The sequence below is a fragment of the Glandiceps talaboti genome, chromosome 19, assembly GCF_964340395.1.
Source record: "Glandiceps talaboti chromosome 19, keGlaTala1.1, whole genome shotgun sequence".
NCBI lineage: Eukaryota > Metazoa > Hemichordata > Enteropneusta > Spengelidae > Glandiceps > Glandiceps talaboti.
Window position 1 is genome coordinate 19,351,606 of NC_135567.1, and position 26,867 is coordinate 19,378,472.

At 35.0% G+C, this 26,867-nt stretch overlaps 1 protein-coding gene across 6 annotated transcripts in view; it reads right to left on the reverse strand.

Annotated features, from left to right (window-relative positions):
* Positions 1 to 11,673: 11,673 nt before the first annotated feature.
* LOC144450307 (uncharacterized) overlaps positions 11,674 to 26,867 on the reverse strand; it is a 75,485-nt gene continuing 60,291 nt past the window's right edge. For all 6 annotated transcript variants that reach the window (XM_078140905.1, XM_078140904.1, XM_078140909.1 and 3 more), the window contains 15 exons: positions 23,655 to 23,895; positions 21,357 to 21,417; positions 20,709 to 20,815; positions 20,075 to 20,182; positions 19,706 to 19,755; positions 19,195 to 19,370; positions 18,703 to 18,750; positions 18,032 to 18,348; positions 17,658 to 17,734; positions 16,610 to 16,752; positions 15,552 to 15,720; positions 14,964 to 15,178; positions 14,397 to 14,536; positions 13,857 to 14,096; positions 11,674 to 13,639 (listed from right to left, as the gene is read on the reverse strand). In XM_078140905.1, the coding sequence (XP_077997031.1) occupies positions 13,452 to 13,639; positions 13,857 to 14,096; positions 14,397 to 14,536; positions 14,964 to 15,178; positions 15,552 to 15,720; positions 16,610 to 16,752; positions 17,658 to 17,734; positions 18,032 to 18,348; positions 18,703 to 18,750; positions 19,195 to 19,370; positions 19,706 to 19,755; positions 20,075 to 20,182; positions 20,709 to 20,815; positions 21,357 to 21,417; positions 23,655 to 23,895 (2,280 nt within the window). In that variant the 3' untranslated portion in view covers positions 11,674 to 13,451. The remainder of the gene's footprint in view (positions 13,640 to 13,856; positions 14,097 to 14,396; positions 14,537 to 14,963; positions 15,179 to 15,551; positions 15,721 to 16,609; positions 16,753 to 17,657; positions 17,735 to 18,031; positions 18,349 to 18,702; positions 18,751 to 19,194; positions 19,371 to 19,705; positions 19,756 to 20,074; positions 20,183 to 20,708; positions 20,816 to 21,356; positions 21,418 to 23,654; positions 23,896 to 26,867) is intronic.

The following is a 26,867-nucleotide window of genomic DNA, read 5'->3' on the forward strand; positions in this document are numbered from 1 at the left end:
TCACTTTACCCGAGTGACACACGTATGTAAAGTGTACCTCAAATAGTTGATTGACTACTTAGAAATCAATGATTGTCAAGGTGAGAAATGTTTCCGATAATGAACAACAACGCAATAATGTATACTATTATTAAATGTCAGATTTGGATAGTTAGTATTACTGTACAACAATCTGTATATATTTATATTACCAGTGTTAGCTTAGTGTTTACATTGAGATGGTGCAGTTACGAACACATACTGGTGGGGTGTTGGTACCAGCATAGTGTTAGCACTGAGCTAGTCTGGTGTTAACATAGGACTGGTGTAGATATTAACTTCCAGTTGCTAACACATACAGGTGAGGTGTTAGTGCCAGCCTAGTGTTAGCACTGAGCTAGTCTGATGTTAACAAAGGGCAGGTGTAGGCATTAACCTTTTGCTAACATGTTGGTGAGATATTAGTGCCAGCCTAGTGTTAGCAGTGGTAGCACTAGCCCAAAACATGAGCTTGACAAGTACTATACCAATATATTCAGTAGTTAGAGTTTTTGAAACCTTTGATGTTGCATTTTCCTGTGATCATCTAGTTTTTATTTTTGTGAAATTTGAAATATTTTTTCCTCTAAATTTCCTACCTGATACTTGTGTAGAAATGACTGTCATAGGTGTGAAAATGAACCGATACTAACAAAGCTATAAATACCAGAATGAAGTACCACAACTACTTAGTCACCAATATATTCTGTAATCGGAAGTTATTTCAAATATTTTGTAAACTGCTGATCACCTATTAATACATCAATCACCACTACGGTTAGACATATTTAATTATAGTAACCTTGACTTTTATTATAAAAAATTTATTGACCACTGGTCAAAATTTAAAATTTTACTTCTTATCAGAAGTATATAGGAGTACAAAAATAGAATGACTCTTACAACTGCTGACATCAAACTGTGGATGACAACAGGGAAAGTAAACAACTGATTTGGATTAATAACACTTTCACAACATGTTGGATGTATAGAGACTTGGCTTAGAGGGCATACTGGACATACATGCATTGAAGAATTCCTTAACTTTTTGTTTTACATTTAGGGTCGGAGACTTAAATTACAATTATTTATTAACATTAAACTAGGGTCATTCAGGTTATCGGAAACAGACAATTTTTTTGTTCTTTAGTCTAAGTAAAATATGAAACGCCCGTAGAGTCAACCACTTTACCGCTATTATTAGTTGTAACAGCTGTCTCTTAGTAGTGTGGCTTCACAGAAGGTCATATAGGCAGCTGAGTAATAAAATAAAGTACAGACCCCACCCCATTAAAAGGGCAATAAACTTTTATTTGTTTAGCCTCATAATTAGACTTGGAGGTTTGAATAAACATATACTCTTGGCTTGTCTGACTGAGTGGTCAAGTCATGATGACACTAGAACGATGGGAAATGTAAATAATCAGATATTATTCCAAATATTTTCTTTCATTCAGCCAAAGAAAATAAGATAGTGATCTATGGGGCCTTTGTCACTATGAGTCACTAGAATCGTAGTGACAACCCTTAGTTCATGAGTATTTTCCGGCTGAATGAAGAAAAATATTGGAGAATAACACAATTATACCAGCGCCAGTAACATTAAAGAAAAATTAGGGAAAGTAATGTCAATTTTGAATGTTTTCATTCATATTTTGAACACAGCAGAACCAGTGACATACAAATGTTACATCATTGTTGTCATGACATACACACACATTGTTGTGATGTAGAACGACCAGACCAGAGAATATATTCCATATTTTTTGTTCAACTTGGTCATGCATGGTATAATATACAGTTGTAGTCTTATTAATAACACCTTGATTGCCTTGTTGAAAGTTTTCTTTTATGTATTCATAAAACGGGAAACATAAGAATAAATATGAGTGGCCTAATAAAATATAATTTGATTCAATGATATAATGGTTTACATACAGATTACATACAATGTTACATAATGTAATTGAATTGTTCAATTTGTTGCCACTTTATACTATAGAAATCAATACAGTACTCAAACTAGTTACATTTTATATTAGCTACAAATTGATACAATGTCTTATTAATAGATCAATCTGTAACAACATAATCTTGCTAATCCATAGCATCTAATCTAGCAATATTGGTACAACACTTTTGTATTAGCTACAAACGGATACACTGTATTACAAATTGATACACTGTGTTACAAATAGCTCAGTCTGTAACAACATAATCTTGCTAATCTCATAGCATCTAATATAGCAATATTGGTACAACACTTTGATACTAGCTACAAACTGATACACTATTACAAATAGCTCAGTCTGTAACAAGATAAGTATGCTAATCTGATAGATACTATCTAATCTAGCAATATTGGTACAACACTTATATTAGCTACAAACGGATACAGTGTATTAGAAATTGATACACTGTGTTACAAATAGCTCAACCTGTAACAAATAATCTTGCTAATCATGGTATCTAATCTAGCAATATATTGGTACAACTTTTACATTAGCTACAAACTGACACACTGTATTACAAATTGATACACTGTTTCAAATAGCTCAATCTGTAACAAGATAATCTTGCTAATCTCGCATATCTAATCTAGAAATATTTGTGGTATTTGTAAAACACACCTTAACAATCGGTGTGGGTTTTTTTTGATTGAGTTATGATATCAATGGGCTATCATCACCCTCTAGCTCATATTTGGCCACCCTACCGGCATCATGTGTTAGTTACAGAAGGTTCAACTATTGTATTAGCCCTATGCAGCCAAAACAATGTCCTATATGTCCCCACAAGCAAATTAATGTCAACGTCCAGAACATGCAGGTGCAATCACTTTTAATAAGCTTACCCAAAAAGTTCGTAGTTCACCGTCTTTTAGCGTTTTTAAGACAAATTTTATAGAAGCATATTTTAAATGAGTTTTATTGTTTCCTGCATATTGTATTTAATTTGTTTATGATTCCTGCATATTGTATATTGTATTTGTCTTCTTTGTATTTCTGTGTGTGTTTTACTTATCCTGTTTTTGTTGTCTTTTAGAGGGTCCTGGGGAAGACTAGCTTTTAGCTAACCAGGTTATCTGTATGATATTTAACCCTCTTTAAATAAAGTTTAAATAAAATAAATAAAATATGTGTATACCCCAGAGACACAGTGACTAGCTGACTTGACAATGCTACTCATCAGAACATAACCTAGTATGTCATGTCAAACCAGATAGCCAAGTCTCTGTGCAACTATATGAATGCTAGACTTGCTCAGTGTTAACATCAGACCATCAAGTAATCTTGTAATTTTCTGTGTATGTGTAAAAAACGTGTCTCATAAGTGAAACACATTTCTCCTGTAGAATTTAGTATTTATGGTATTTTTCATTGGTTGGAGCAGATCGCAACTAACACCTCAAACAAGAATTCTGTGGTTCTGATTATGCTCAATTTTAGAATAGGTGGGGTAGGTAGATTTTTTATACATTTAAAAAAATTTTTTTTTGTGTGTGTGAGTGTCTAGTTCAGGTAGTTATGTTTTTCATTGTTTTACATATGGTCTCTGTGTTATTGGTTTTTTCCCATCATATGTACAGCCATCACAGATTGGAAGAACAGTTTTATATTGTCTTTTTAAGTTGATGTCAGTTTCCGAATCCACTATTTGTTGAATACATAAAAAAGGTTAGGGTCGGCAGCAAAAAAAAAGGAGTCAGGTAACTGGAACCAAATAATTTTTTTTAGGCATAAGCTATCATATCTTATGAGAGTTTGGTACACACTTTAATATGTAGTAATGTTCTGAAAATAAAACATATTGCCACTCTGATATTTAAAATTATAAAAGTAACTCCTCAAGGAACACTTCTGACTCCCTGCAGTCACAGTGTATCTGTGAATACATTGTAAGTAGGCAGTTGTCTCTAGCTCTTTACAATACCGCTTGGCACTGTAGTGAGGTTTATTTCTCTTTGTAGTCTAGTTCCTACAGTATCTCTGACTACATGTACATAGGCAGTTGTCTCTAGTCCTTTACAATACCGCTTGGCACTGTAGTGAGGTTTATCTCTCTTTGCTTTAAACCGCTTTCACTATGTGATGGGATATATCTCTCTTTTAAAGTCCCGGCATTTAAGAAAAATATTTGTCACATAATAAAAGAATCCATATACAACCACAAAATAAACACAGGATCACAAGTAAAATATAAAGATGCAACTGAATTATCTTGTGAATCTTTGTGACTAGGGTCTGACAAATTGCAAATACGGAGCTAACCAGTGGTCAGTCCTTTCAGTGAGGTTATACAGGCTAAAAACTCACAAAGGTGTGACGCTTAGAGGCTTGGCTCATTTTTAGTTTCACAATGCTGTGAACAGTCAAGCCAAACAGTCAAGTCAAACAGGTCTTTGAGTTTGTTCATAAAAGACTCCACACCATCTCTAGCTCTTTGCAATGCCGCACTGACTCTAGTAGCAGTACATGTATTTATCTGTACAATTCTGCACTAACTGTTCCGCTGGAAGTCACTTGTCCCTGCAAGAGTCCAACTTCAAAGAGCTTTGGGCTAAACAGTCAAGTCAAACAGGTCTTTGAGTTTGTTCATAAAAGACTCCACACCGTCTCTAGCTCTTTGCAATGCCGCACTGACTCTATAATACTAGTAGCGGTATATGTATTTCTCTGTACAATTCCGCACTAACTGTTTGGCTGGGAGTCATTTGTCCCTGCAATACCGCGTTCACTATGTGGGTTATTAATTTATAGCATGGACATATGGCTGCAAAGGTTAAACTTTCAGATTTAATAGACTACATACAATTGTTGTCACAGAAACATACGTACATCGATATATTTTTGGCCATATGAATGAGGATTGGGGTATTTATTTTGGATTTTTAATTTATAAAAATTTTATCATGGCTTTCTAGAAATCTACTGAAGAAATCAATGTAAAACATATGCCAAGTCCTTGTTTGTAACACAATAAATTGCAAAAAGATTAATAAATGCGTAAAACGTTCAGCATTGTAAACTTTTGATACATTTTTTCAGCTTTTTGCAATGTATTGAGTTACAAACACAGACTTGGCATATGTTGTTTCACATTGATTTTTCAAGTAGGAAGCCACGATAAAATTGTTTTAAATGTACTTAAATTAAAAATCCAAAATAAATACCCATTCCTCGTCCATATGGCCACTTTAAGCTACGTACTCAAAAACTGACATTTACTGATTTACAAGATATTGTCTTAGGAACTGGGGTTATCAAAAATTTGATCTCTAATTATCATCTTTGTTCCTGCTATTTTATGATGGTTTATAAATGACATAAATCTAAGTCAGAATTCATCACCATACATTCTAAATAGATTTCAAAATAAACTAATAAATACCTTTGTACTGAATCACTATAACAGTTTCCTCACTTTTTGCCAGAATACTTTTCTACACATATACCAGTAAACTAAACTAGAATTTTACTAGCACAGCTAGACTTGGCTATCTGTCTTTAACATGTTGTTGTGAGAATAGTACTTAGACTCAGATAGCCAAGTCTGGGCTGAAATTTGATACATATTTCAAGTAGGGTCCTTCTCAGTTCAAGAATATTTCTGAAATTGGTAGCCCACTAGGACTAGCATTTAGAAAAAAGTTTATTTCAAGCCCTGTACAATGGCATCCCAATCTCTTATTTTCATTACATATTTCACTCTGGCCATATTGATCAGTTCTCACGGGCAATGTGGTATTATTATTGTTGTTATAATATGCATTGGTATACCTGGTTGCTGTGTGCCCTCTGAGCCAATTTGACGTGCTACTGACATGCACAATTTCTAGTGACACACCAAAATTTGATGTTCTCCTATCTCTTACTATGTGGTGACTCACAAGAAATGTCAGTTTTTATCATTTTGACTCACAACAACAAAATTTGGCTATCATTAGAGGGCACACTACCTGGTTGATACGTAAGCTAACAACTAGAGTAATTCTATACATGTAATTCTGTGTTGTTATTTTTTCCAATACTGAGGGTATGTTGTGGAATCATAAATTTATGATTCATTGTTGAACTTTGACCTTTGACCCGAGCAATATTTCTTTTTTTTTGTCACATTATTAGCAAAAGTTTAGATAAATTCTCTGACTTATTTATTTCTTTATTGCGAGTTTTTTAGCAAGCAGCTACCTAACTTCAGTTTTTTAAATTTTAGTTTTTTAACCACTGATATTTTATTTTACCACAGTTTTCGTAGCTAGCGAGGCTTTTAATGTTAGTAAGTAATGTTGATGTTTCTGTGGGTAAAACAACATTCATAAAAATAACTGTCATGTAAACATGATAAACAAACAAAATTTGTTGTACAAATGTTCGGTGTGTGCGGTTTGATCAACAAACTGAACAAGAATATCAAATTTCATAAATGTTCTTTGTTACAATATTTTTAGTTCAGTCTGGTTGAATATTCTGACCCGTTTATTTCTCTATTGTGAATCTTTTCAACTTTATATATTGTTCTGTTGTGATCCAAGAAGCAATATTTTTTGTTTTAGTTTATTTCATTATTACAACTTCACTGTTCATCTGACAGTTTTCAACTTTTTTATCTAAAATGCTACAGGTATCTCATATTTGTCTGGAAACAATATTTTTTGTGTCATTTTTTTTTTGAACAATACTTTTTGTAATTTTTTTTGAATTTTTTTGTAAATTCCACATAGTCATCTTTTACCCACTTCAAGTTTATGTCAGTTTATTTCTTCATCGCCATATTTTTTGGTCAAATTCTTTATCTAATATATTCTCAATATGTCTCATTTTGGTCTCAGAAATAATACTGTTCATAATTTTATTGTAAATCCAAATTTTATCAACATTTACTTCTTTTTGACAATGCCTCCCAGGGCTTGAAATTAACTGTTTTCTTTGGTAGTCCTAGTGGGCTACCAATTTCAGAAATTGGTAGCCCAAGAATTGTGACCTGTAGTCCCATTTCCATGTGTATTATTAAAATACGGTACTTTCATGTCCATAAATTCATCTTCCTCACATAATCAGTGTTAGCCTGAGTGGACTACCAGCTGCAAATTATGGTAGCCCCATGACAAGAATTGGTAGTCTGTGGGCACAGGACTACCAGCTGCAAATTATGGTAGCCCCATGACAAGAATTGGTAGTCTGTGGACACAGGACTATCAGCTGCAAATTATAGTAGCCCCATGACAAGAATTGGTAGTCTGTGGACACAGGACTACCAGTTGCAAATTATAGTAGCCCCATGACAAGAATTGGTAGTCTGTGGACACAGGACTACCAGCTGCAAATTATAGTAGCCCCATGACAAGAATTGGTAGTCTGTGGACACAGGACTACCAGCTGCAAATTATAGTAGCCCCATGACAAGAATTGGTAGTCTGTGGACACAGGACTACCAGCTGCAAATTATGGTGGCCTGTGACAAGAATTGGTAGTCTGTGGGCACAGGACTACCAGCTGCAAATTATGGTGGCCCATGACAAGAATTGGTAGTCTGTGGACACAGGACTACCAGCTGCAAATTATAGTAGCCCCATGACAAGAATTGGTAGTCTGTGGACACAGGACTACCAGCTGCAAATTATGGTGGCCCGTGACAAGAATTGGTAGTCTGTGGGCACAGGACTACCAGCTGCAAATTATGGTGGCCCATGACAAGAATTGGTAGTCTTTGGGCACAGGACTACTGTTAATTTTGAGACCTGCCTCTGATCATTGTACCATTTTCTTATCCTTGTTTTCTTCTTTATAATATTGTGAGAAACTTTGTCAGGCTAACAGTTCATTTGTCCCTGAAGAAGAAGTGTCCTTTGATGCGGAAACCTGGCTTGACGTTTCAAGTAGCTGTTTTTTTAGACTCACTACAGCAAACTATACTTCATTATTGACATTTGGAATTAATGTGTTCTACAAAAACCTATTTCTTCAATCAGCAACCCTTGAAACATATACCACAACTTTTGTCAAGACCTAACGTATGCTTTTGTGATGACAAAATAAAATAAAATAATGAAAATAAACAGGATGACAGCAACAGCTGTTTTGGATCAAAATAATTGAACTGTGGAAGTGAAATCTGGTCTGAATGGGGCTAGTGGCACGTAAGCTAGAGTATTATATCGACAGGAATTCATTCTGTACTTGGTTTTTGTACCAGGAGTGGTTGATTTACGTTACAAAAACAAACACAGTTGGGTGCCGTCAATGGAGGGATTCGTCCAGCCATGGCCGAATAGAAAGGATACAATTTAGACTACTGTGAACTGGAGTGATGAATTATCACTACTTAGCTAAGTTATGGTTATTACTATGGCTGTACAGTTTGACTGATATGAGAGGGGTGGACACGGTTACCGTCACCTCATCTAACTTACATTTGTATCTTTTATTCCATCAATAATAGGTTATTGCTCGATACAGTGAACAATACATGTACAACCAAAAACACTGTTTTCTTGCTTGGGAATCATATGTTGTTGGGTTGTCGGTGGCCGAGTAGTTAAAACACTTGCCTCGTACCACCACGGTCGGGGTTCAAACCCATTCAGGGTTTGATTAAATCTACCATGCTGTAATAAGAGTGTCGTTCAGTTTGACTTTACTGAACACTGGTGAAATCTGGTAAAACTTACAGTTTCCTACACATTTATTGTTTTTACTAATATTTTAGAACCCTGGTAACAGAGAGGGGGAAATCTGGTAAAATCTACAGTTTCTTATACATTCAGTGTTTTTACTAAGGTTTTAAAACCCTGGTAACAGAGGGGGAAATCTGGTAAAATTTACAGTTTCCTACACATTCAGTGTTTTTACTAAGGTTTTAAAACCCTGGTAACAGAGAAGGGAATCTAGCAAAATGTAGTTTCCCAACATTCAGTGTTTTTACATAGGTCTGGTTAAATTCACAAATTTTCTGAAATATTAGCATTTTCATTCAAATTTCAAAATGCCATAGTAACAGAGACCTGGTGAAATTTGCATATGACATGTTGGTATAAAATTCTAGATGAACTGTCCAACCTCTGAATAAACCTATATTAAAATCACCCCAAAACTACACTGTAAAGAATATCCTTAGAACTAATACACATATTTTTTGCTATTTCATAGTTCCACAAAAAAAATTGTTTTTAAATATAAATTTCTTTAAAAAAAAATTACTCAATCTATACATTGTTAATTTTGATAAGTTTGTTCACTGAACACCATAAAACGGTCAAATAATAAATTATTCTGTTATGTGGCAACGAAAAATCTGTTTTCTCCATTGCAACATCAAAGAAATGACATCATGATACTGCTATTTATTTATTTATTTATTTATTTTTTTTTGGGGGGGGTTATAAGCAACATCTTATAAATTTGCTCAATAAATCAGAGGGAGAAATATGAAGGACTATTTCTTATTCAAATTTTTTTAGATATATTTTCGTTTGCTAACAAATTGAAAATTGCGTTCGTAATGTAATAATTGCTAACAAAATTTTGTCCAAAAAAACAAACAATATAACAAGAAACTGTTGACAACCAGTGTAACCATGGTAAAATACATCTTAATTTGGATAAAAATTCAGTTATTATTCGAAAATGTGGTCATGGCGTATCACTCCACGACTAGACACTCGTACAGTAACCGACAGAAATTGTCGTCTGACGAAATTCGTCACGTTCTGCTGGCATTCAACAGACGTGTACAATCAGTTGGACGGTACATAACGTAAGACAACGTGGTAATTGATTAATTAACGTGTGTTCAAAAGGGCAAAGTGGACGAATAAAGATTGTGTAATATCTACTGGTATTACGAGAACATAAACATAAAGTCTACAGTGCCGAGACATAAATTATAAGTCGCAAACTACAGACGCAAAATCGGTTTTCGTTTTGCGCGACTGGTTCACCGCGCCATGCTTGCTAGCATGCACGCCTGTCAAACATCAAATCCAACCTTCAGTTTAGAATTACAAATGTAACCACTCGTACGTCCACCGTTTACTTCGCAGCAAAACCAAAATGTAAATTTTATATCCCGGAGAAGCGGTAAATCATCAAATGATGCGGTCCCCTTCAAACATTTCACGACTGTTTCAAAAGTTGCGACGTAAACAAACGTTACTGCAAACTAACAACACATGCAATTTGCCAGTCAAACCAAAACCGCGACATTTGACAACTTCGTGACAAAGCTCTCAAACAGCATTCGTCGAGTCATTACCAACCAATGTCAACTATTATAAGAGAGATGAAAACAGCACACCTACCTCACAAAACAGCGAATATTTCCTAAAATTCGGCAAGCGATAACTTTCCGTTGTTGACAAAACGAGCAGCAGTGAAAATATGGCCGACGAGCTAAGTGGTCTTAGTTAGGTTGTCTGGCATGTCTGTGACCTCCGGGGGTGCCTACTTTTGTTAGAATTCAATATCTAATTTGCATAAGAAAACGTTTCTTCTTCAACTTCTTTTTCTATCGGAGTTCAAAATTGCGATAAATTCTGATAAATTTTTCGAGGAAGTTCATAGATTTATGCACTCTTAATATGGTTATCTGATTATATATGTAATGTAGGCAGGCCTACGTTATTTAAAACAAAAAACAAAAGAATTCGGACCATTTTTTTCTGCACAGGAAAACTGTCTTGGGGAGATTCCCTTTTCAAATTCAAGGTAAAGTTTTAGCTATTGAGAAATGTTCACTAGGCATTGAGACCAGTACTAAATGGGAAAATATAACAGTTTTCGAAAATATGCTCTAAATTCGTTCCTCTATCACCAGTAGTAGTAAGGCGAAGACTTGAGTCTTCTGTGTTTCATTTGTTTACAAATACGTCGCATACTTCAAACAATTTTGTCAAAAAGAGCGGGTAATAGACACAAAGAGTTCCTAAAATTCTCGACAAATTACTAGATGAAAAGGTCAGTGTACTTCGATAGTGAGCTATTTTGAAGTTCTTTGACCCCGCCATACTTATTTACACCAGGTTGCCTACACTATGGACCAATCTTTCGATGAATTGTTTGTGTAAGGCCGCCATGCATTTAAATGTAGTTTGTTCAGAGAGGGGACGTATTTACAGAACGGTATCTTGTTTCGTATTTAGGACCTATCAAGAACAAATTAGTCACGTTTAAATGCTTAGAGACTACATCGGTACAAACTGCCCAAAATATTTGAACATGTAAATTCTAGACACAGTTAATTCTAGACACAAATTTATAAATAGCGCCCCCACTGGTACTGTCGGACTTTTTTGTGAAAGTGTCCGATTCAGTGAAAATGCAAGATCCTCTGAACTCAAAACATGAATTGTGGCTACATGGGCTAGCTTGTGAAAGTTCGAGAACTTGACTATTTAGCTCCAGTTTACAAGAGGAACAGAAGATATGAAAATAATTGCACCCATTGTTAAAATTTGGTAAAATGTTACGAGAAATGCTTGTAGTTAGAGTTACTACAGCTTTAAATGTAATACATTGGCCTCGCTGATGTTGTTAAACAATGGTCAATAGAGGGCGCTCTAACTCAAAAATGATAGAATTGGGAGAAAATTCAAATTATTTAAGACACAAAGTATATATTTTATTTTTTTATACAAAAGTTTTAAATTTACAGGAACAAAGGTGTACAGTAACAAAAAAAGTAAAACTTTCAAACAATCAAAAACGAAAAATCTTGTAAATAGTGATTTACATGCGGTTACACTAAAAAAATTACAATAATAATAATGAAAATAATGTTGAATAAACTGAAATAAAACTGTACAATGCTGAAATTTAACTTCACTTAATAAAACAGTGCTTTAACAAAATCCATGCATACAATGTACTAAATATCAAGAGATATATAAATAGGGACTTGTGATTGGCTTAGATGGAGTCATGTGATTCTGATTACTTTTACATCATTAAAGTGGCCCTGAATGTGCATAAGAGCATTAAGTATACACAAGCAGATGAAGCAATATGAGAGTTACAGAGAAAATCTTTGCAGATTCAGATTTTTTATTTTTCTTTGGATACAATTGATGCTGTTTACAATCTTCCAAATTATGAAATTATAATAAATTTGAATATTAATTATCTCATGATTTCACTATCAAAATAGTTTTCCACAAATCAGCATCTCTTTTCACAATTAGTTACCATGGCGACAATAAACTTCATTTTATAAACAGCATGAAGCCTCAACCAATCAGCTTTGACATGAAACCTGTCATGTGATCAGAATAAACTCTGCTTGGTACAAAAATAAGTCCTTCCATCTTTTCAACCTTTTGTCAAAATATATTATAAGTCATTGAATTTTTTATTTCCTGTCATTTCTATTTATACATTTGTTTCTTACATGATTCATACGTTGACCTTTCCATTCACAATTTTTTCAATATCTGACCTTTGACCTTAATAATTATGTATGCAATGAAATTTGCGTCGAGAAATTCTCAGTGATAGCAGGAGACATAATTATTCAACTGAATGTATCATGTGAATGTGAAATAAAATAAAAACATACAAAATGAGTTGTGATAATTCAAAATAAATTTTTCAAAAAAAATAACAACAGCAGTAAGTACATAAATGACATACCCAGGTAAATGTACATCTGTATATTGCCAGAATGCAGTCATACCCAAAGACTTCCACATATGTGTCAATAGAGGGCACTGTTGCACTCATGGCACTGCTTTATCTCCATGACGTATTTAGGTCTACAAATCCACTTTTTACATGATTACAAATTTTGGGAAAAATTTTGAATTTTGCTTCCCGACTATCAAAATTAAAATTGTCAGACAGAGTTTAAATATTTACACCACATAATACAAATTTTTTTCATTTCTGGTAAATAAGTGAATAATTTACTGTATAAAGATTATTATTTTCTTGTTTAGATACAGGACGGACATTACAATGACCTGAGGTCATAGGTCAAAGGTTAATGATATGCATTCCCATAGCAACTACACATGATTCTCTGTGCATCTATTCTCACTGTGTGAGATATGGAGAACTGAAATAAGGAGTATGCAAATTGGTGTGACCTGGTAAGGTCAGAGTTCATAGTTCATTGCTGGTAACCTGTTTTCAAAACTCTAATGGTTTCATTCTGTATGTGACGTCTAGTAAAGATATAGCGATCCGGTAAATGTCAGAGTTCAAAGTTCATCACTTGTAAACTTATTCTAGACGCTTCTGTTTGTTAGATATGGTGACCCCTTAAAGGTCAGAATTTAAAGTTCATTATTAGAAGCTCGTGGCAGGACCTGGTAAAGGTCAGAATTCAAAGTTCACGCTAGTAAACTTATTCTAAACTCTTCTGCTTTAGAGGTCTAATAGAAATATGGTGACCTGGTAAAGGTCAGAGTTCAAAGTTCATTTCCAAGCACTATGACCTCACGATTCTGCCTCCACAGGAGGAAGGCTATGTACAGTGGATTGGGAAGGAGACCTTGCGATAATTTTCGTGACGTGACCAACAGGCGTTTCTGGAGGAAGGGGCGTAGTTCCTGGTGATACTGACGGGCGTAGTGACGATCCTGGTGGTGTGTTTGGAGGTGACGGTCTTTGTTGAATTGGTGAATCTGTATGGAGAACAAAAACAAATATTTTATGACAAAGTTTTAGACGATTTTGTTGTTTATTATATGTCCTTATTGTACAGTTTGTATTTGTCTTTTTATTTTTGTACTATTTATATTCAGAAGGACCCAGGGAAGATTGGCCTTGGCCAACTGGGCTTTAACTAAAGTTTATTGATTGATTGATTGATTAACAAGATTCATTGATGGAGCTACATACCTCTTGGTGTTGTTATGGCAACAGATTTTAAACTTTTAGTACTTCCAGCACTGGATTTAGTATTAGGAGGAGCGTTAGCTAAGCCGTCTTCAGATGATGGTACCTTGATAGGTGGTAATGGCTGTGCTACGTTGAAAGCCTCGGCACTTTTAGCTCGTAGTCTGCTACCAGAACCACTACTATTCTGGTTTACGAACGGTGTAGATGGTGGTGCTGCTGTTTGCATATCTGGCATCGTTCCTGAAAACAAAAATTCGACAAAAACATCTTTATATGACTTTCACACAAAATTGAATAATTGTTGAAATTTTTGGCAAAGTTTTTGAGATTTGTTAGTTTAACAACTATTGACATGATTTATATACCCCGGTAGATTATAACATGCAAACAGTTCAAAGTTTTTTAGCATTGAGCTTTCGCTCTATTTAAAAATGTGTTTACTCTTTTGGAGACTTTCGAGAAACCAAATGTTTCAAATATCTGTCACATGATGGCTGTTCTATTGATGACCTTCCCTCCCTATATTGTATGACCACTTACCTGGTGTAGAATGGGGTCTTTTAACTCTCATATTGGGAGAAGGATTAGCTGATGGCCTAGCTATCGTCATGTATGATCTTAAGTTTGTATTTGATGCCATTACCAGTCTATCATCACTTTGTACTGGTCGAATTGAGGCACTGAAATATAGAAATATAATAATCAGTATTGACCAATGAGAAATACTTTCACATATCTTGTAAGTTCATCAAACCAATCACATGCAACAATACAAATATGCAAACTAAACTGATTGCATTCTAACCAATAATGAACACTTTCACATATCCTCAAGTTTGTCTATGGAGGTACTTTCACATATCATATCACCAATCAAGAATATTAGTTTGAAAATGCAAAATCAGTTTTTGACCAATGAGGAAGAGTTTCACATATCTTGTATGTTTCCTTGACCAATCAGGTACAATAGTTTCAAGATGTGGATGGAATACAGTTCTGACCAATTAGGAATGATTTCATATATTCTATTGATTAACATGATAGTATTCTGTCCAATCAGCATTGGTTTAACTACTAAAGTGCAACATTTGAAATATGCAAATTTACCTGATGGTATTCTGTCCAATCAGCATTCTGTTAACATCTAGTTCTAGTAGCCTAGGAGTGGTTATCATACTGCTTGGTAGTTTTGTTGTGCCGTCAACAGACGGTGGTTTTGTCTGTGACACTGACATCGACCACATTGGTTGTGTGTCTGGTCCAACATTAACACTAGATCCTTGCATTGGTACCTCCTCATCATCTGGACCATCCCCAGCACCCTAGAATATACATAATATGGTAATTTACACCTGTTTGATATGCAAATTATATACTTTGCATAGGAGTACAATACCCAGGTGGTATTTGTGCTACTACTACTTCATTCCCAGTATATTGTAATATATACAATGCAGTAATGTAATGTACACCTGTTTGAGATCTATATGCAAATTATACACATTTGCATGCTGTATAATAGTGCAATACCCAGGTGGTAATTGCACAACAGGAAACACATCAAAAGCTTCAAAACACATTGTAATGAGCACAATAATGATAATCTGCTCCAAAATTAAAACTATCAAAATTGTAGAAAATACAAAATAACTTTGTTTTATAGTTTTGGCGTTTAAATGACTGTTATCTGCTCACCTGTGTAGAAGGTCTCGTCATAACTTTTGATGTATGCAATGAAGCTGGTGTTGGTGCCGGTACCATGTTCATAGGTGTTCCTTCACGCAACGGTGTCAAGGCACGACTCACTATTTTAGTTGGACGATAGTTGTTACTTATTTTACCAGTATATTTTGCTATATAACCCCTAGAAAATAGAGAGAAGAATCGGTATTAATATATTTTTAGTCTGTTTCAATTTACATTGCAACAAGTTGTACATCTCTCTCTCTCTCTCTCTCTCTCTCTCTCTCACACACTCTCTCTCTCTTTCTCTCTCACTCTCTCACACACTCTCTCTCACACTCTCTCTCACTCTCTCTCACATACAGTCTCTCTCTCTCTCTCTCTCTCTCTCTCTCTCTCTCTCTCTCTCTCTCTCTCTCTCTCTCTCTCTCTCTCTCTCTCTCTCTCTCTCTCTCTCTCTCTCTCTCGTCTATTTTCCTCTCCTGTCTTTCTGTGTCTCTCGGCTTCCCTTCTTTCCCCATCTCCTTTCACTTTGCCCTTTATTTCTACTTCCATCTCCCAGACTGACCCCTCTTCCCATCTCTTCCTTTCCCAGATCAACCCTCCTCTCCCAATCTATTCCTTTTCCAGATACCCCTCAACTATCTCCAGCCTTCTTTTATATTCTTACTTTCTCCATCTTATCTTCTTCCTTCCCCTCTTTATACACCCCCCTCCCCATGTTTAATTTCTTTCCTCCCCCCCCCCACCAATGAACCCAGCACTACTTACTTTCCTTTCCCCTACCAATCTACCCACAACACACTACTAACTTTCCTTCCCCCCCCTACCAATCTACCCACAATGCACTACTTACTTTCCTTCCCCCCCTACCAATCTACCCACAACACACTACTAACTTTCCTTCCCCCCTACCAATCTACCCACAATGCACTACTTACTTTCCTTCCCCCTCCACCAATCTACCCACAACACACTACTAACTTTCCTTCCCCCCCTACCAATCTACCCACAATGCACTACTTACTTTCCTTTCCCCCCTACCAATCTACCCACAATGCACTACTTACTTTCCTTTCCATGAATAGATAGGTTTAATAAGAAATATTCCCGATTCTTCTTCAATCATAGTTAATGTATCCATCAGTATCTGTGCTAATCTCATCCTTTCTTCTCCCATGTCATCCATTCTTTCATTCCATCTCTGTGCTCTCTGTGTAAAAAAAAGACAACAATGGATGATTAAATAAAGTAATGAGATGGCCTCTGAAAAACAAATATAAAATTATGAATGACTTGTAGAGCAAAATATGAACAACATATACAGGAAAGAAAAATTACATTGCTTACGGTAACCGACAATAGATCATAAACCCCTAAGACTTAAGATTGGATGGTGAAGGGTAGATATACGTACAGCATTTTGTATTAATGTCTTAAGATTGGATGGTGAAGGGGTAGATATACTTAGCATTTTGTAATGTCTTAAGATTGGATGGTGAGGGGTAGATATACTTACAGCATTTTGTAATGTCTTAAGATTGGATGGTGAAGGGGTAGATATACTTAGCATTTTGTAATGTCTTAAGATTGGATGGTGAGAGGTAGATATACTTACAGCATTTTGTAATGTCTTAAGATTGGACGGTGAAGGGGTAGATATACTTAGCATTTTGTAATGTCTTAAGATTGGACGATGAAGGGGTAGATATACTTAGCATTTTGTAATGTCTTAAGATTGGACAGTGAAGGGTAGATATACTTACAGCATTTTGTAATGTCTTAAGATTGGATGGTGAAGGGTAGATATACTTACAGCATTTTGTAATGTCTTAAGATTGGACGGTGAAGGGTAGATATACTTACAGCATTTTGTAATGTCTTAAGATTGGATGGTGAAGGGGTAGATATACTTACAGCATTTTGTAATGTCTTAAGATTGGATGGTGAAGGGGTAGATATACTTACAGCATTTTGTAATGTCTTAAGATTGGATGGTGAAGGGTAGATATACTTACAGCATTTTGTAATGTCTTAAGATTGGATGGTGAAGGGTAGATATACTTACAGCATTTTGTAATGTCTTAAGATTGGACAGTGAAGGGTAGATATACTTACAGCATTTTGTAAAGATTCCATCTTATCAAGTAATTGAAACACGTCATCATCTAAACTCTGACTTTCTCTAACTGTCTCTGTAAATAGAAAAAAGATAGGTTGAAGATGAAATCTTTATCTCATTCAATATATACATAACATAATATAATAGCTATAACATAATACTTCATAACTAAGACCAATCCAGTAATTACAATTTTCCATAATTATGTTTATTTGAAATTTATAGTAACCCTGTGAATATCGACATGGGAGGCCATATTGGTGAAGTATAGGAATAATGAAATCATGTGCAGAGACCAATCCAGTAATTACAATAACAAAAACGGAACAACACAACTATCTAAGTCTCTAAATGAGTGACTTCACCGTACCTTCTATCGCTTTCATTTGTACATGATGCGTATATTTCTTTACGAGATGTACGAGTCGTTTACTTGGCAAGTCGGTATATTTCTCCATTGCGTCAACTGCTTTGTTGTACGTTTCTGGCGTTACTTTATTTGTGTGAAGTCCTTTCTTTAACATTCGTTGATTTCTGTCAAGGTCAAGACTACTAAACATTATCGCTGGGTCCTGTTCGCGGCTTTGTGCAGTTGAACCATATCGTGCAGCACTTCCAGCGGCTGCAAGTTCTCGTTGTAAGTCTGTTACCATGTCTTGCATTTCCATCATGACAACAGCATTGTGACTGGAAAGAATAATGAGACAGTTGCTGTGATTGGGGAATGTAATGACACATGGCACTTTATTGGATCACAAGACTCAAATTATCCAATCACATCACTTGAATGGCTAAAGGTGCAAACACAGATAAGACAACTGTTATGATTTGATAATGAGATCATATAAATCTTTTCTGATAAAACTAAAACTGTCCAATAAAATCTATGAACGACTAACAAACAGGTATGTGACAGCAATTAAGATTGGCTAATATGATCACATGACTACCATCTCATCTAATCAGATGACTGATATTGACCAATCAAAATGAGTTGTCAAGCATCATGTGATAAGTATTGACCAATCATTTTAGACTTACTTCAACTGTTCTTCATAAACTTTCTTGTCAGAGTCTTTTTCATCCCTCCTGTTTTTTAAAAGAGAAAAAAAGTACATCACTCAACAAAAAAAATAAATAAAGAAAAGAGAACAATAATATTCATTTTAAATTCTAAATATCATTTATTTCTCATGATTTTGGTATCATTTTGGCTCTCCTTTTTTGTATTTGAAAGAAAATTGCAACTGAAAATGAGACATCTCAGTGATGCCAACTTTCAATATTATATTCAAGTATTTCAGGTCTGTTACAGACTTTTCCATTATTTTCCAGGGGTGGTTTGTACTTCCAAGTCTTTCAAGGGCTTTCAATGAGAGTATAAACCCTATACTTCATTGTAACATTACTACACTGTATCTTGTTACATTTTGCTACATTCTATATTTTATTACATTTTGCCACAGAGTATCTTATTACATTTTGCCACAGAGTATCTTATTACATTTTGCAACAGTGTATCTTATTACTTACAATTTATCATAGGCATCTTTTAGTTCTTTAATCATAGCCTCTGATTCGTCAGTTAAATTACTGACTTCTCGTACTGAAGGTTGTTGGATAGTTTCAGTCACTGTAGGTTGTGATTGTTGAGTTGTAAACGTCTGAGATGTTAAACCACGTGACATTAATGATGATACCCTGGGATCCTGAACAAAGAAATGAGAAATGACAAAAGTTTACAATAAATAATAAAGAAAATTTTTACCCATATTATTCATTGTACCAGAGATTACTTACATTGGAGTGTGTGCATATTAGTGGTATTTTCACTGCAGTGCAATACTGAAAACATTACTGCAAACATATATGCAAATGATATGCAAATGAGTGCATGAGTATTCGTTGCACATAAAATGACAAAATAATATGATATAATTTTTATGAAAGTGTGCCGTTTCAGATAAACATATGTAATAATAATGCCATGTGAATTCCAGTTTCCAAAATTACTGTACTATCAGCTGTTAAAACATCTACTTACCATATCATTGTTGATGAGTGATGATAATATATTTGATATTTCTCTCAGAACTGTAGATAATAGAAATAAAAATATTAGCTTACATTCAGAAGTTAAAAATTGATATTAATATTTCTTCTGGTACAATTGTCAACAAGTCTGTCTGTCTATCTGTGTGTGTGGGGGGGGTGTTTGTGTGTGTCTGTCTGTCTGTCTATCTGTCGTGTATGTATGTATGTATGTATGTATGTATGTATGTATGTATGTATGTATGTATGTATGTATGTATGTATGTTTGTTTGTATGTATGTATGTATGTATGTATGTATGTATGTATGTATGTATGTATGTATGTATGTATGTTTGTTACAACATAACTTCTCTACTCACATTTATCAGTATTTTCCTGCATTTCAGCTGCCTGTACATGTACAAGTCTATCTGTATCAAACTCTACAATTGGTATATCATTTAACTGTTCTACATGGGACATCAACTCTGAATATAGGAAAGAGAATATTGGAAATGAGCATCAGTATAATAATTACTGGTAGGTAGGTTGGCAGTTGGTCGGCTGGTAGGTCGGTCAGTTGGTCATTCAGTCAGTCAGACAGTCCAGGTCAGGTCAGCCAGTCTGTGTGTTAGCCAGTTAGCCAGTCAGTCAGTCAGTCAGTCAGTCAGTCAGCTTGCTTGCCAGCCAGCCAGCCAGCCAGCCAGCCAGCCAGTCAGTCAGTCAGTCAGTTAGTTATGTCAATCAGCCAGTCACTCACTCAGTCAATTGCCTACCTGCCAGCTAGTCGGTAAGAAAGTAAGTCAATCAGTCAGTCAATTTGTCAGTCAATCAGTCAGTCAGTCACTCAGTCAATCAGTTGCCTACTTGCCAGCCAGTTGGCAAGTAAGTAAGTATGTCAATTTGTCAGTCAGTCAGTTGTAAAATTAGTCTACAAGTTAAAAACTCCCCAATGCAATACTTGACACACCATCCCATAATATGTCCCTCTGTGCATAGATACTAATTTCTTACCTTTTTCTTGTAAAAGTTTGACAAGTTCTTCTTTGAAATTAATAACTGATTGATAAGTTTTCAGATACTCCTGTACTACTGGGTGTTCAGCTATGGACACAGATTTCCTGTAAAAGGATGCAAAATCATGTTACTATAGCAACCAATTTCCCTGAAGTGTATACTATTCTGATTGGTTAGAATAGTTTTCTTGGAAAATGTTGTCAGTTAAGGCCAAAAACAGAGAATTGTTTCTGGTCAGGGCAGTTTGTCTAAAGTGGTGTGATGACGTGATTTCTTTTTTTTAATTCTCAACAAACCTATCACTCAATCTACTATTTATGGCAGTGACTGTTCTTTTTATTTATTTTTTTAGAGTAAGTGTGTATGTGGGGCAGATGTCATTTGCTTAAAAAAGTTAAGTTTTAAAATCTCTGTGACTGGGGACTGGCAAATAGTAAAAGTGACAAATAGTGGCAAGTCCCCATTTAAAGAGCTTACATGTTAAGAAGTCAAATCATATCTCCTTGTGGTGAAATAAGATGAATCGCTGACTACATATAAAAATAAATATTTTATACTCTCAATTACCATGGAAACAGATTAACCTAAAAGGCACTCACTCATTGCTATGGAAATTGATTTTGTGGATAAGAATAAATATTTTACCTTGAAGTAGCACTTCCGATTGTCATTGGTGAGGTAGTAGCATCTATCACATCCACACCAGCTGAAAGAAATAGAATTTACACCTATTACTCAATGAACTAGTCCTATTTTAACACAAGACAATAGGATCATACCAAATATTCACAGGAAACAGGGGTGATAGGGTAGGTTTTGCCGACCAATGGAAATTTTGCTACAAGTATATATGTGCGGTCAGTAGCTACTACCTATATAGTCTGGACTCCATGCACATTGGGATTTTAGATTTTGCTTACAGTGATAGTAAAGCTAAATCTAAAATCTCAATCTGAGTGGATTCCTGGTTACTAACTCTACAGTCTACATTTCAATAAATATGTTCTCGGATATTAATTACAAAAAAGACATGGTTATATGCAAATTCTCATCAGGTGTAAAGCTATTGGTTATCTACTGACCAATAAGAACTTTGCTAGCACCCAAATGTGTGCATGTGCACCTGGGTTTTTCTGCAACATCATTGGATATAAGGTAGCCAATAGGATCAAAGCTACTATTATTTGAATGTACTGACATGTTCTATTTGTCCAATCAGGAACAGCAATATGAAAACAAACGTGCAAGTGTGATACTGACGTGACACTCTCACTGATAAAACATATTAAACTAACTGTACATGTGAACAGGGTGAAAAAAGACAACAAAATTATCTTTTTATTGAGCTAAAAAATAAAATGCATGCATAACAACTATGTGACAGTAGCCCAGTTTACATAAAGGCATTGACCTCTGACAGGAAGCTTTGATGTCCATATGGCCAAAAAGGCATCCAGAACTGACCCTCAATATTACAGTCCTGACATGATCAGAATACATAAAATTTAGTGAAACTGTCCTCAACTTGTTTTGTGTGAGTGAATGTACATGACACAATAATATTTATTGTTACAAGGATAAAATGTTGTATTTCTCATAGAAGCAAGGAGTGTCTGAGGTATGACGCATGTTTGCAAACTGGGCTAATGTCAGAACTGTACTGTGATATTGCTAAGTGTAGCCTAAACCATAGATCTTGGAGGGAAAATGTCACAGTACTATGTAAATTCACCCATGATTTTCTTATTCTTCTCGCAAAGCACAGGATATGATTATGCTAATGAGATGGCGCCTCTCGATGATAAACACGATTACGATTTGTTTTGTTCCCTTCAAGATCCATGCCTAAACACAACAATGATGACATACAACCACTGTCATTTCTAACTGAGCTATAAAACGTGCATGCGTGATATTGGCGTGACAAATTCACAGACAACGCGTGATGAGTGTGTACGTGTGACAGTCATTACGTACCCATAATACCTTGGTCTACCACCTCAATATAAATATCGCTACTTGCATCGCTATTCTCATTCTCAATTTTAAAACTTGATTTTTGTTCAAAATAACTTTCAAAATCAACTGATTCTATAGATTCGGTATTTTCGCTAAGCTCGTAAGACAAACTTGGGGATCGGATAGGACGATGGACAATACGTCTGGAGGGGCGTGTTATTCTGCGAGGGATGGGAGGTCTGAGCGGTGGTGCTGTGTAGCTGGTAAAGGCTGAAAGACATTAGTGACATTAATAGGTGTTAGCAGTCATTAGCATATCATTAGAATATATTTGCGTATCATTAGAATATATTTGCATGTCATTAGCATGTTTAGAAAGCAAAAAATGAAAAAAATGGCATTCAATATAAAGAATATGCATAGCCAATCAGTAAATATGAATCGATAATTGTTAAAGTATCAATGAAGTAGTAAATTATGATTTGGAAATTGTTAAATGCAGATAAAATGAATGAAGAATGGTCAAAGAAGTGATAAATTAATATTCATTACCATAACCATATAAGGAAAGTATGAATAAATTAATTCTCATAACCATAACCATATAAGGAAATTATGAATTGAGTTATGCAAAGTATACCATATATGGATAGTTTTATGCAAAGTGTTACCATATTAGGATATCAAGATCAGCATAAATTAATTATCAGAGATGGCATGCTACAAAGTATTTTGCACTTTCAAAGAAGTCAAGCGATCATTCATAAAAATTCACAATGCAATAGAAAATGAATATTTTATAGTTTGCAAGCATCAAATGCATACTTATGATGAAATCTGAGTGCTGGGATGATGTTTGTTGTTTAGTGGTCTGGAGAGGGAAAATATTCTGGGGCTTTTTTCGGCCAATATTGTCACTTTTTCATCAACATTTTGACATAAATTAACAGTTATGATTCTTTAAGAGTTTTACAATATACATACCATCATCTCCTTCTTCATCAACCTCTGGGAAAGGAACGTCATCGGTCGTCGCTGTTTCAGTGCGTGATTTCGCACTCAGCAAAGATCCGTGCATTGACGTGGCACGCGATTGTCGTTCTGCTCGTCTTTCTTCCATCTGTGCCTTTAGTTTGTTTAGCATTTCTTTCTGATCATTGGGTGATTCAGGTCGACTCATTTCACTCATCATTTCAGATGGTGCACCTGTTGCTTTACCAGTATCCTGTAGACCAATCACAATGACACGATTTATTACATTTGCATATCTTTGCCCTCAACACCTGGGCCTTGTAATTACATCTGACATGGCCACCAGGTGGTGCTATTACATACATATATTGGTATATAATTTCACACAACCTTTCAGCGACACTAGAGAGCATTGTCATCTTAGCATTGAGCATGGTCACTAGAAGTCAATAGCTATAAACATGGCCACTTGGGGGCGCTATACTTAATAATATGAGTGATATCCTTCAATGTAATTAGTAAAAGATCACATGACAACTTGAGGGCACAACCATCAACTGATTATGGCCACTAGATGGCGCTATCAATAATGCCTGTGTCATATCTTCCAGGGTTTGTATCAATTATTCTAACTCCTAATATGTAATTTTCAAGAATGCCTATACTGCACATGACCACTAGAGGGCACTATATTTAATATAAATACAACTGAAACATACTATAAATCTAATCATCATGAACTTATTACGGAATGATATTGAATTACAACATCCCCTGTAGATGGGGCACTAAACCAAAACACACACTGCCTGGCATCTGAAATGATTGAGCAAACTAAGCAGTGTTGTTATGTAAATCATAGCATTGCTGAAGTCATTCAATCAATCCAGTAGACAGGCTAACAAGCTATACACAGTATTAAAAATTCTAATGATTGCAAATGAGGCAATTACAGAATAACTTAACATCATGATTGTTGGAGTGATTCTTAATTCATAGCATTATCACCAAATATGGCAGCAGAGTTACACAATCACACCAGTTAAAAAATTAAATACTTTTATGAATTCTAATGTAAACTTGTCAAAAGTTGCCAAAGCTAAATGATCGCATGCAAAATTAGTCTGTAAGGTACGTCGTGACGGGGCACCCTCACACATTAGCCAGGCCGGTGAGGGCAGAATGTCACGATGTATCTTACAGTCTAATGCAAAATTAGCCAACACAGATATTAAACATGCAGTTGAAAATGTAATGCAAAAAAAGCACACAAATTAAGCTGTGAACAAAAAATTGAAATATCAAAGTCATGCAAGATATTGGTGGCAGCAACAGATGCAGCAGCACAGCAATGGAGACAGCAGCAACTATGAGAAGAAAACTGCAACATAATCTAGCACAGATGTATACTACACTACAGGGCTCAAAACTAATCTAAAAGAGTATCAATTTAATTTTACATCACTATGGAAATGGAGTATTTAATATTACTATAGAAATGTTTTATGTTGCCATGGCAATAGCTTATTATGTTATCATAACAAAACAGATTATTTTTTTTATAAAATGAAAATCATGAATCCTGAAAAAAATGTCTTCTGTTTCGACAAAATTTTACTAACACTGCACGATTTTATCATCTGGCTCAAATAAAATCTCATCAAACAGAAATTTGTGGAGAAAGATGATAAAATGTAGTGTAATGTTAGTAAGATTTTTGTTGCGATTTTGTTTCAGATTTCAAAATTTTAATTGTAAATGAATATAGCTATCGATATATGTTGCTATGGAAATGGCGTATACTATGTTGCTATGGAAACACTTAGGGTTAGTACCTCTCTATCAAATGAAACTGTCTGGATGATAAAGTAACATGGTACCATGGTGACATAAATGGATGAACATGAAACAGAACATAAAACATGACGATGTGAAAAAGTGAAACATAAAACATAAAACATAGAATTGAGTGTCGGGGAAGACAGACATTTAAGAAATGTTGATGATGTGAAACATAACAATAATACATAACATGAGCATTAAAAATATGACATGAACATAGCAGTCATGTGAAACATGAACCATGAAACACAGAACTGAATGTCAGAGAAGAGTAAATGGCGGCAACAGAAATGTTGATGTGCAACATAACAACTGTACAGTACATGAGCATTAGAAATATGATATGAACATAGCAGTCATGTGAAACATGAAACATGAAACATAGAACTGAATATCAGAGAAGAGTAAATGGAGGCAACAGAAATGTTGATGAAGTGATACACAACAAAACATACTGTCAAGAAACCTATGAACATAGCAGTCATGTGAAACATGGAACAGAATGTCAGAATTGGATATTTCAGAAATGTCGTTGATCTGATACACAGCTATGTTGTCAAGAAACACCAACTTAACATGAATGTAACATGAACCTGAACAATAGCACATGCACATCAAACAGACTAGTGACAGACTTGGAATCAGGTGCTGCAATATGTACAATTGATTGATAGTATGGAGAATAATGACTAAATAGAACATGCAATAGGGTGACAAACATGAAACATACTTCATGTATGTTGTACATAGTGTTTGTAGAGCATAGCGAAAATGAATATGACTCATGGGATACAAAAAGTGACTCACATAAAACATACACAGAATGTAGCAAACATGAAATGTAACATGGGAAACATGAAAAGAAGACAATCACAAAGAGACTAACATGAAACATACTCATGTTGAGCATACATAGAACAAACACTTTGATATACATCTATGTGAAACATGCTATAAACATAACGTCTGGCAAATGTGACAGGAATGTTTACATATAATGCACTTGCTGAAATATGAAATGTGACGCATATAAAAGATACTGTGACATGAAACATGTATAATGTGTTGCAACATACCAAACATATCTACAGCAAAATGCTAAATGTGATAAATACATGCATTAAAATGTATTCAATGTGACACAAAACATGGAATGTGGCACATAAAGCAACATGCAATGTATGTAACTTGAAATACCTTGAGCAACATGCATTAATGTGCATTCAATGTGAAACATGCATTGAATTTATGTAAAACATGAAATGTGGCATGTTTACAGGCATGCACATACCTAGACAAAAATGTGAAACATGAACATTATGAAGTTGAATAAAATAGTGTCAAAAAATGAGAGCTTGGTGTATAAAAATATATAATTAGTTC